Genomic DNA, 11,930 nt, shown 5'->3' with positions numbered 1-11,930 from the left:
TGCCCTAGCACCTTGGTCCTGTTGAGGCTTGAAGTGCCTGCTTGGCCCTGACCAAGGGGCCAAGTGGAAGCCTGTGCTGGCTGTGGGGAAGTGCCAGGCTCACATGGTCCAGTAGGCATAGACGAGGGTCAGAAGGATGAAGATGGCCACAGAGAGCAGCATGTTCTTCTGGTTCTCTTGCCAAAGCAACTTCACTTCCTTCTTGTAGTTGGAGGCTTTGCTCATTAGGCTGTTTTCTCCTTCTCCAGGGACCTCCTGGCCTCTGGGCTCAGCTCCCCGCTGTGGAGCCTGGAGTTCACGGCCTTTAGGTCTCTCTGACACTGGGACAGCTTCTTCTCTAGCCCATCGATCTCTAGAGCAACACCCAGATTCTCCCACTTCTTTTTTGTCGTGTTACTTGCCAGCATCCCCCAGTCATCACTGTCAGTTAGCCACTCTTGCGTAAAAAACCACTCCCAGGGTTTTCTTACTGAGATAAACAACAATGTATTGTTTCTCCAGATTCTGAGAGAGGCTGGGTGGCTTGGATTATGTAGGTGGCTACAGTCAGCTGGCACTGCGGCTGAGGCTCAGTGGCCCGAGATGCCCTGACTCACCTGTTGTCTGCTATCTTAGTTCTGATGACTAGCTTGGCGGGAACATTTGAGCCACTCCCTGCATATTACATATCATCCTCGGTTTTTTCTTAGCATAGTGACCTCAGAGAGAGTTCCAGGAAAGTGAAAGTGGAAGCAGGAATGAAATCTTGAGGCCCTTCTCAGAATTTCCACATGACTTCTACCATATTCTATTAGTCAAAGCAAGTCACAAGTCCACACCAACTTCAAAGGTTGGGGAAATAGAATTTTAATTTAACACATTTGCGCGTGTATGAACTGACCCATCCATCCAATGTAATTCTACCAGTATTGTTTGCAGTAATCATAACTTGCCCATCAGCGGGGACAGAGCTGTCAAAAAGAATTAGAAACGTCATTATGCATAAATATGAAATATTTGTTAAATATCAAAATGTAGAATAAGTATATCATGCTTACTGTTCTGTAAGAAAAAAATGTATGTGTGTGTGTGTGTGCATTTGCTTGTATGTACGTCAGAGGCTTTTGAACCAGAGCAACTCCATCTTGAAGAGGAATTGGGTAAAATGAGGCTGAGACCTACTGGGCTGCATTCCCAGACATTTAAGGCATTCTAAGTCACAGGATGAGGTGGGAGATCAGCTCAAAATATAGGTCATAGAGACCTTGCTGATAAAGCAGGTTGCAGTAAAGAAGCCAACTAAAACCCACCAAAACCAAGATGGTGATTGAGCGTGACGGCTGGTCATCCTCAGCGCTACACTCCGACCAGCATCATGATAGCTTACCAATGCCATGACAATGCCAGGAAGTTATCCTATATGGTCTAAAAAGGGAAGGCATGAATAATTCACCCCTTGTTTAGCATAGAATCAAAAAATAACCATAAAAATGGGCAACCAGTGGCCCTTGGGGCTGCCCTGTCTATGGAGTAGCCATTCTGTTTTCCTTTACTTTCCTAATGAACTTGCTTTCGCTTTGCTCTTTGCACTCACCTCGAATTCTTTCTTGGGCAAGATCCAAGAACCCTCTCTTGGGGTCTGGATCCAGACCCCTTTCTGGTAACATCAGCGTAAAGAAATTCTGGAAGGTTTATAAGAAACTAATAAAAGTGGTTTTGTAGGTGTGGTTCATGGAAACAAAATGCCTCACACAACTGTTAGAGTAAGAATTTCACTGTATGCCTTTGGTATTATTTAGATTTCTGCACGATATGAAAGTACGACCTATGCAAAATAAATAATAATGGTAAAAGGTAATATACCAACTAACAGTACCTTTGAATCATTGTAAACCAAGGACCATGTCTTAGCTAATAAAATACCTTAGATGGGGTGGCTTAACCCACTGACAGTTATTTCTCACAGTTCCAAAGCCTGGAAAGTCCAAGATAAAGGTGCCAGCAGATTCCATTCAGTGAGGGCTCACTTCCTAGTTTGCAGACAGCCACCCGCTTGTATTATTACATGGCAGGGAGAGGAAGCTCTGATGTCTGGTGTCTCTTCCTTTTTTTTTTTCGAGATGGGGTCTCACTCTGTTGCCCAGGCTGGAGTGCAATGATGCAGTCTCAGCTCACTGCAACCTCTGCCTCCCAGGTTCAAGCAATCCTCACACGTCAGCCCCCTGAGTAGCTGGGATTACAGGTACATGCATGCACCATGCCCAGTTCATTTTTTTGTAAGTTTTGGTAGAGAAGGGGTTTTGCCATGTTGCCCAGCCTGTACTTGAACTCCTGAGCTCAAGTGATCCACCCACCTTGGCCTCCCAAAGTGCTGGAATTACAGGCATGAGCCACCACGCCTGACCTTCTTCATCTTTTTATTGTGGCACAAATCCCATCATCCTCATGATCCTCCACTCTTGTGATCTCATCTAAACCTAGTTACCTTTCAAAGGCTTCTCCTCCTACTCCCATCACATCGAAGGTTAGAGATTCAACATATGAGGCCGAGTGCAGTGGCTCACACCTGTAATCCCATCACTTTGAGAAGCTGAAGCAGGTGAATCCCTTGAGGTCAGGAGTTCAAGACCAGCCTGGACAACATGATAAAACCCCATCTCTACTAAAAATACACAAAAAAATTAGTCGGGCATGATAGTGTGTGCCTGTAATCCCAGCCATTTGGGAGGCTGAGGTGGGAGGAAGGTTTGAGCCCAGGAGGTGAAGTTTATAGTGAGGCAAGATCATATCACTGCATTCCAGCCTGAGTGACAAAGCAAGACTCCATCTCAACAACAACAAAAATATGAATGGGGCTGGGGTGGAGCACAAACATTCAACCCCTAATAAAATACCGTGATCAAACTTTCATTTTACAAAGATCCTGCTGGTGGCCATGTGTGGGACCACCACAGAGGGCTTCACATAGAGGCCAGCATGCACTATGTGAAGCAGCATGCCACAGGGGCACCGCTCACATCCCAGACATCCCAAATGTAATAAACATTTGAATGTTTATTACAACAATTATCTGACAGGTGGAGGTACAGTGTCATGAGAAAAGAACATCTTTTTCTTATTTCCACCAAGGTGCACTCGAGTTGGCAGTAGCCATGGCTCTGTGAAGGTTGATGGGGAGATCAATTAGGAATCACCCAGGCCAAAAATAATGAGGCCTGCACCAAGGCCTGGAGGTGGGGATGGAAAATCCATTACAGAAGCACGTGGGGATGTGGGGAGGGGGAGAACCTGTCAGACACGATTGCAGATTGGAAGGGGTGATGAGGGAGGGAGGAGAGCCCTAGATCACTCCCTGGATCTCTGGCTCTTACTGTATGTGGAATAAGTTTGATGGAATAAGAGAAAGATCTTGAAATACACTGTCTTTACAAATCACACCAGCAATCTACTAGGAAGTGTAAAAATGTCATTTATAGAAATCTGTAGTACCTGGCAGGGTGCAGTGGCTCACACCTGTAATCCAAGCATTTTGGGAAGCTGAGGTGGGTAGATCACAAGGTCAGGAGATCGAGACCATCCTGGTTACCATGGTGAAACGCCATCTCTATTAAAAATACGCAAAAATTAGCTGGGTGTGGTATCACATGCCTGTAGTCCCAGCTACTCGGGAGGCTGAAGCAGGAGAATGACTTGAACCTGGGAGTCGGAGGCTGCAGTGAGCCAAGATCATGCCATTGCACTCCAGCCTGGGCGACAGAGAGAGACTTCATATTTTTTTTAAAAAAATCTATAGTGTCTAAGAATAGATCTTTAAAACATATGTTAATGTCCTTTATGAGAGAAAAAAATAAATTTTATGAAAAGACTTTAAAGAAGTCCTTTTCTGAGATGGGATCTCAGTTTGTCACCCAGGCTGGAGTGCAGTGGCAGGATGAGGAGTCTTGAGCTCCTGGGCTCAATCAGTCTCCCTACCTCAGCCCCCTGAGTAGCTAAGACTACAGGAACATGCCACTGTGCTGGGTAATTAAAAAAAAAATTTTTTTTTTGAGACAGAGTCTTACTCTGTTGTGAGGCTGGAGTGCAGTAGCACGATCTCAGTTCACTGCAACCTCCACCTTCCTGGTTCAAGCGATTCTCCTGCCTCAGCCTCCTGGGTAGCTGGGATTACAGGAATGCACCAACACTCCCAGCTAATTTTTGTATTTTTAGTGGAGACCAGATTTCACCATGTTGGCCAGGCTGGTCTCGATCTCCTGATTTGTGATCTACCCACCTCAGCCTCCCAAAGTTCTGGGATTACAGGTGTAAGCCACTGAGCCTGGCCACTTTTTAAATTTTTTTGTAGAGATATTTTGTTGCCTAAGCTGCTTTCAAACTCCTGGCCTCAAGCAATCCTCCTGCCTTGGCTTCCCAAGGCACTAGAATTACAGGTGTGAGCCACTGCTCCCTGCCCAGATAAACACTTGTTTTGTTCACCACTGTGTCTGTATCTAGCATCAGAGCATAGTCCTAGAACAAAGAGCGGGGTTCGAATAAAGATTTACTGTTTAATGGATGGATAGGTCAAATGGGTATTCATTCTTTTGTTCCTGAGCACAGCAGATGTAATAGGTCCTGTGCCAGGTGCCATGGGGAAGCAGAAATTAGTCAAATTGGGGCCAGGTGTGGTGACTCACACCTATAATTCCAGTACTTTGGGAGGCTGAGGCGGGTGGATCACCTGAGGTCAGGAGTTCGAGACCAGCCTGGCCAACAAAGGGAAACCCCCATCTCTACTAAAAATATAAAAATTAGCCAGGCGTGGTGGTGCGCACATGTAATCCTAGCTACTTGAGAGGCTGAGGCAGGAGAATCACTTGAACCTGGGAGGCGGAGGTTGCAGTGAGCCGAGATCACACCACTTCACTCCAGCCTGGGTGGAGTGGAGTAAGATTCTGTCTCGGGAAAAAAAAAAAAGAAAATAGGCTTTTGAGACAGAAACTACCACCCCATCTTGTATATCAATTATTATTATTTTTTTCTTCCCCCGCCCCTTCCTTTTATGCTTGGCTGTTAATAACGCTTAACTCATGCTTGGTGTAAAGAACTCCAGGAAGTGGCCTTGAAAAACTAAGCACGGAATCAAGGTTGCTGCGTGTCCCGCCCTGGGAAGAATACTGTGTGCTTCCTGTATTCCTGTTGTATCCGAACTGGTGCCAGCCAGACCACCAGATGGCCCACTGCTCAAGACAGTCATCGAGACCAGACACACTGACCCCCACCCCGGTCAACCTGCAGAGAGCTTCCCTATATCCCCTCTTCGAACCACCCCCTCCAAAACTGCCTCCCCCACCAGCTGGGCAAGGTAGCTCATGCCTATAATCCAGCACTTTGAGAGGCCGAGGTGGGGGTCTAATTGTAGGGGCATCACTTGAGCTCAGGAGTTCCAGGCCAGCCTAGGCAACATAGCAATACCCATCTCTCCAAAAAAATCAAAAAGTGAGCCCCAAGGTGTGGTGGTGAGTGCCTATAGTTCCAGCTATTTCGAAGGCTGATGAGGAAGGATCGCTTGAGCTGGGAGGTCAAGGCTGGAGTGAGCTGTAATTGTGCCACTGCACTCCAACCTGGACAACAGAATGAGAGTCTGTCTCAAATAATAAATAAATAAAACCCAGCCAGCCTGAAAATTTTGAGATGAGACTTTCAGACATTAGTTCACCATCTCCTCAGTTTGCTGGCTCTCCAAATAAACCTGCTTTTCTCCCACTATCTGTTTTTTGTTTTTTTTTTAGACGCAGTCTCATTCTGTTGCCCAGGCAGAGTACAATGGCATGATCTGCAATCTCCACCTCCCTGGTTCGAGTGATTCTCCTATATCAGCTCCCAAGTAGCTGGGATTATGGACGTGAGCCACCACACAAAGCTAATTTTTGTATTTTTAGTAGAGACAGGGTTTTGCCATGTTGGCCGGGCTGGTCTCAAACTTCTGACCTCAGGTGATCCGCCTGCCTCGGCCTCCCAAAGTGCTGGGATTACAGGCGTGAGTGAGCCACCTCGCCTGTCCCCCAGCTCTCATCTTGTGTTTGGCTTTTGGGCAGTGAGCAGCTGAGGTTTGGCTGAGCTTTCCCTCTAGTATCAGGAGAGCCAAGAAATACACCGAGGCTGAACTTTGATAGGAGAGCAGGGGTTGGGCTTGGGGATGTTAGAGGGAAGGAAGTTCCAAGAGACCAGAATGACACGAGGCCTCCCGAGTTGCTGGGATTACAGGTGCCTGCCACCATACCCAGCTAATTTTTTTATTTTTAGTAGAGACAGGTTTCATCTATGTTGGCCAGGCTGGTCTCCAACCCCGACCTCAAGTGATCTGCCCACATCAGCCTCCCAAAGTGCTGGGATTATAGGTGTGAACCACCAGACCTGGCCTTGTGCCTGACTGTGTTGGTTGTGGATGGCAGTCAGGCCCAGTCTGGGCTTGTGGGGAAGCAGACAGCCTGCTCCTAGTGAGGGTGTCTGCCTGGATGGCTGCGAGAGGCTTGAACTGGGCCTTGGAGGAGAATTAGTCTATCAGAGAATCAGAGAGGGGCTCAACAGTGTTCCAGGCAGAGAAGAGCAACACACAGTGAAATTCAGAGGGTTTGGAGCCCATGATTCTGTGGTGTGGTCAAGGCCTGGGATCCATGACGCAGGGGGAGAGTAGTGAGGGGGAGGAGTGATGGTGGGGTTCAAATGCCACAGCAGGCTTTTGGGTGAATTCCGGGAGGCCCTGGGGGGATTGGAGGTGCTGGTGCAGGGGTGAACACAATCGTATTTGGAATTTTTTGTTTTTTTCTTCCTTTTTTTTTTTGAGACAGAATCTCACTGTGTTGCTCAGACTGGAGTCCAGTGGCTCGATCTCAGTTCATTGCAACCTCCGCCTCCTGGGTTCAAGTGCTTCTCCTGTTGCAGCCCCCCAAGTAGCTGAGATTGCAGGTACATGCCACCACGCCCAGCTAATTTTTGTATTTTTATTTATTTATTCGAGGTGGAGTTTTGCTCTTGTTGCCTAGGCTGGAGTGCAATGGCGTGATATTGGTTCACTGCAACCTCTGCCTCCCAGGTTCAAGCAATCCTTCTGCCTCAGCCTCCTGAGTAGCTGGGGTTACAGGCATCCACCACCATGGGCAGCTAATTATATATTTTTAATAGAGATGGGTTTCTCCATGTTGGTAAGGCTGGTCTTGAACTCCCAACCTCAGGTGATCTCCTCACCTTGGCTTCCCAAAGTGCTGGGATTACAGGCGTGAGCACCCAGCAGATCACATGTGTTTGGGGGGTAATCACATTAAGGACTGGGGAGGAAGAAAGACATGAAGGAAAGGGGCTTCACTCAAGTGGGAAGACCAGAGAGGAGGCTGTGCCGACGACCCAGGTGAAAAGACAGTGAGGGGCCAGACTGACCTGAGGTGGTGGGGATAGGAGAGGACCCAGAAGATGGCTCTTGGTGTCACGGTTGAGAGAGAGGAGCTATATAACAGAATGGTTTTACAAGAACAGGCTTTGAGCTGGGTGTGGTGGTGTGCCCCTATCGTCCCAGCCACTCAGGAGGGCAAGGTAGGAAGATTGATTGAGCCCAGGAGTTTGAGTCCAGCCTGGGCAACAGAGTAAGACCCCATCTCTTAAAAAAAAGGGGGCGGGCTTTGCAATTGAAAGATGCAAACAAGGTCAGACACAGCGGCTCTTGCTTATAATCCCAGCACTTGGGAGGCCGAGGTGAGAGCCCAGAAGTTTGAGACCAGCCTCATCTCTACAGAAAAAAAAGAAAGAAAGAAAATTAGGGCCAGGCACAGTGGCTCACGCCTGTAATCCCAGCACTTTGGGTGGCCAAGGCAGGTGGATCACCTGAGGTCAGGAGTTCCAGACCAGCCTGGCCAAAATTGCAAAACCCTGCATCTACTAAAAATACAAAAATTAGCTGAGCGTGGTGGCAGGCACCAGTAATCACAGCTACTTGGGAGACTGAGGCAGGAGAATTGCTTGAACCCGGGAGGCAGAGGTTGTAGTGAGCCGAGATTGTACAACTGCACTCCAACCTAGGAGATAGAGTGAGACTCCATCTCACCAAAGAAAGAAAGAGAGAGAGAGAAAGAAAGAAAATTAGCTGTATACAGTGGTGTGCACCTATAGTCCCAGCTACTTAGGAGGCTGAGATGGGAGAATTGCTTGAGCCCAGGAGGTTGAGGCTGCTGTGAGCTGTGATTGCACCACTGCACTTCAGCCTGGCAGTAGAATGAGACCCTGTCTTCAAAAAAAAAAAGCAAACAAGACCCCAGCCCTGACCTATATTCGCCTTGTGAACTTGGATATGTTATGTGACCATTCAAAGTCTCAGTGTCCTGGTCTGTACACTTCAGATCATAGCAGTGGCTATTGTCAGGTTAGGAGGTTTCTGGGAGCTACCAGAATAGTGAATGTAACATGGTGGACATCCAGAACGTGGAGACATTATAATACGGGGGAGGTAAGGACTGCTTTCTGTCTGCTTTGAGTGGCTGGGTGGATGGAGACGATGCCATCTCTGAGGGAGAACACAGGAAGGAGCGCTTGGGTAGCACACCGCTACCTCCTTGAGGTCCCCACGTCAGCGCTGGCCATGCCCACTGTAGTCCTGGATCTATTCATGACTCTGCTGGGGTCTTCAGTCTCTGCCTTCTTGGTGCCCAGCTCAGTGCTTAGGCACATAGTAGCAGCTGTCTTACGCGGGGAGGTATCTAGCTCGCAGGTACAGATGTGGGCACTGCAGGCAGACAGGTGCAGAAAGCACCTTGGATAAAGCATCTTGGGTAAAGAGATCAGAGAATGCTGGTCTCGGTGGCCTAGGCCTGTAATCCCAGAACTTTGGGAGGCTGAGTTGGGCGGATCGCTTGAGCCTAGGAGTTCAAGACCAGCCTGGACAACATAGTGAGACCCTGGCTCTACAAAACATAAAATTACCCAGGCATGATGGTGGGTGCTTATAGTCCCAGCTACTCAGGAGGCCAAGGTGGGAGGATCACTTGAGCCTAGAAGGTTGAGGCTGCAGTGAGCCGAGATCGCACCACTGTACTCCAGCCTGGGTGACAGAATGAGACCCTATCTCAAAAACAAAAACGAAAACCAAACGAGAAGAGAATGGATGGAGCCCAGGGAACCCGGAGGTTGAGAAGGGAAGGCTGGGAGACAACACTCACAGGTCAGGGGTTGGGGGGGGGGCTGAGTAGGCAGTGGGCAGAGCGCCACGGACTGGAGCATTTCAGGGGGGCTCATCAGGGTCACATGCTGCTGAGAGGTCAGGGATAGAAAGGCCCGATGGGTGGTGTGGGAGGAGGGTTTATCAGACATGGATTTGGCACCAAGGAAGTCACTGGGTACTTGGCAAGAGAATGCCAGGCATGGTGGCCCAGGCCTGTAACCCCAGCACTTTGGGAGGCTGAGGTGGGAGTATCACTTGAGAGTCAAGGCCTATCCCATTGGGGACCGGGGCCCCATTGGAGGGGGAGGAGGAGTTGGTGTGGTGTTAGGATGGGGAGAGGAGAAGTGGGCATCAGGAGAGGAGGTCACTCAGACCCTCAGGGCACTGGGTTTCCCCTCCCACTAAGGACAAATTTCATGTTCAACAGTCAGAGCCATCTACAGACGGGTCAGGAGGTCCTGGGAGGTAGTGAGCACCTTGTCCCCAGAGGCAGACAAGCAGAGCTCCCAGACCCACCGCAGCGGGGGAGGCCCAGGTATGCAACACAAGCCTCGTGTCCTTCTCAGCCAGCACCTGGCTGGTTCCCTGCATTGTAAAAACCACACAGAGGGTCAGTCTTTCTATTTCCAGTGTCCAAAGAGCCTCCTGCAGGTACACACACGGGCCCGCACCCGGAGGTGGTCGCGCCCAGGCTCATGCAGACACCAGACACAAAACACAGCCTCAATCTGTGTCTCCTGGAAAGGGATCCACATCCTGGCTCCCAGGTTATTCCCTGAATTCATTCCCTCACCGGCTCTTTCCGCCAGGCCACCCCCCTCCCCACAGCCACCCCAGCATCTCCGATCGGCTCTCCGTATCTCTCCCTGCGCCTCTGGCTCTGCTCGCCCCCACCCGCCTCCAGGCCTCTCCCGCCCCCTCCCCGGGTGTCCCCCCCAGCCCCTGACTACAACCCCCAGGCGCCCCCGGCCCGGGCGCTGCGCATGTCCCCTGCTCCCTGCGCGCTCCCGCTCCCCCCGCTCTCGCTTCCTCCTCACCTCCCTCCGCCCCCCTCCCCCGCGCTCGGCTCCCGCATCCCTCCATCCTACCCTGTGCCGCAGCCGCATCGCCACCGCAGCCCGGCAGAGCCGAGCCCGGCCCAGGCCCCTGCCCCTGCCCGGCCCTCAGCCCGCCGCCCCCGGCCCCGCCCCTGCCCGCAGGCTCCCCGCAGCGGCCGCGGCGCCCTCCTGCCCCCCCGGCGCCCCCAGACCCCGGCCTCCGGCACCAAGGCGGGAGACCGGGAGCATCAGCAGAGGCAGGAGGACGAGGAGGAGGAGGAGGAGCCGTCGCAGGATGAAGGATCGGACTCAGGAGCTGCGGAGTGTGAGCTTGGGGGTGGGGAGAATGGGGGGGCGGGACCCCAATATTGGGGGAGCGCGTGGGGATGGAGTGGGGGAGGTGCTGAGACGCGGGGGCAAAGGATGAGATCGGAGGTTGGTAGCCGGGGCACCCCAATATCTCCAGGCACCTGATATCTCTCTCCAGTGAACCTGCATTTTGGGGACAGTGGCTGGAAGGGGCTGGAGGCCATTAAGACACAAGGGGGCAGGAGAAGTCTCAGGGGCCTTGGACACCCCACATTCCCAGGAGGGCCCCGGGGGCTCGTCTGGGGATGGGGAAGAGTGGATGTCAGGAGGGACCGGAGGGGACTGTCATCCCCTGGGCAGGTTTGCCAAAGAGAAGGATGGGGGCGGTGACTGGGCCAGGCTGAGAGTCTAGCAGGACCCAGATTCGGGGGATGCTACGGGGAAGGACACAGGTTGGGACTGAGATGCCGGCACCTGGCAATGAATGAAGTGTGTGTGTGTGTGTGTGTGTGCACGCGCGTGTCACTCCGTGTAGGGAGGGGGCATCCCTCCAAGACAGGAAGGGAAGAGGTGGCCTCCCTGGAGAGAGCCAGAGGGCCAGGGCCTGAGACAGGGTGACCCAGAGGTGGGAGATGGGGATGTGGAGGAGAGGGCCACGGAACTGGGTTGTGGGCCACAGACCCCGCTCTGCTAGGGGGAACTGGGGCACCCCAGGCAGTCAAGGACTGGTGCAGGCCCCACGTCTGCAGGCCTGTAGAGGCCCAGCTCCAGGAGTCCGGCCAGGCAGTCCCTGGTTTTAGGTGGACAGGGGAAGGACTGCAGTGGAGGTTGCTGCCTGGAGAAACTGGGGATTGGGGCTGGATGAGCATGGTTTCCGGGGCAGGGAGGACGCCGGGGCATTTGAAGAAATGACCTGGGGCCGGAGAAGGCAGCGCCAACAGTCTGCTCTGTGCTAGACTGGTGGTGGTATGTTAATAAGGGTACCGGCCCAGCCAGACCTGCCCAGTGCACTGCACCTTTATGGGACCCGGCCAGTTGTTACCCCAGGGGTTATTACCCCATTTGACAGATGAGGAAACTGAGATTCAGGCATGGGAAAGGACTTGCCCAAGGTCACCAAGCAAGTGGGTGGGGGGCAGACTGCTGTCTGGGTTTCCTACATCTGCCAGGTTGACACAGGTCTCTGCTTTTCTGGCCTTTGAAACAGAAGTTTCAGCACTGGGGGTGAAGAGCTCTGCCCTGGATTTGGGGGTGGGGACCCAGGTTATGGACAGACGAGGAGAAGGTACTTGGAGGCAAGTGGCCGCTGTCTCTGGGGACAGACAGGTTGCCAAGGGGGAAGCAGGGAGGAGCCGGCAACTGAGGGAGGGAATTTTGGAAGGTTTCTTTCTTTATTACATTTTCACTGAATATACACT

General features: G+C 51.6%; 1 protein-coding gene, 1 long non-coding RNA gene and 1 pseudogene across 2 annotated transcripts in view; 1 reads left to right on the top strand and 2 right to left on the bottom strand.

The window, feature by feature from the left end:
* On the bottom strand, nucleotides 1-534 carry LOC144578617 (coiled-coil domain-containing protein 167 pseudogene; annotated as a pseudogene).
* A 299-nt stretch (nucleotides 535-833) lies between these two features.
* On the bottom strand, nucleotides 834-10,331 carry LOC103796612 (uncharacterized). Its single transcript, XR_013524783.1, has 3 exons — nucleotides 10,255-10,331; nucleotides 3,469-3,583; nucleotides 834-950 (listed from the first exon to the last, which is right to left on the bottom strand). It is a non-coding gene; the product is annotated as an uncharacterized LOC103796612 (long non-coding RNA).
* Nucleotides 10,248-11,930, top strand: part of STX1B (syntaxin 1B) — a 22,069-nt gene continuing 20,386 nt past the window's right edge. The window contains exon 1 of the mRNA XM_002756078.7: nucleotides 10,248-10,528. Within this exon, the coding sequence (XP_002756124.1) occupies nucleotides 10,499-10,528 (30 nt within the window). The 5' untranslated portion in view covers nucleotides 10,248-10,498. The remainder of the gene's footprint in view (nucleotides 10,529-11,930) is intronic.

The sequence above is a fragment of the Callithrix jacchus genome, chromosome 12 (genome assembly GCF_049354715.1).
Source record: "Callithrix jacchus isolate 240 chromosome 12, calJac240_pri, whole genome shotgun sequence".
Taxonomy (NCBI): Eukaryota; Metazoa; Chordata; class Mammalia; order Primates; family Cebidae; genus Callithrix; species Callithrix jacchus.
Note: the sequence above shows the minus strand (reverse complement) of the source record. Positions and strands in the feature narration are given on the sequence as shown.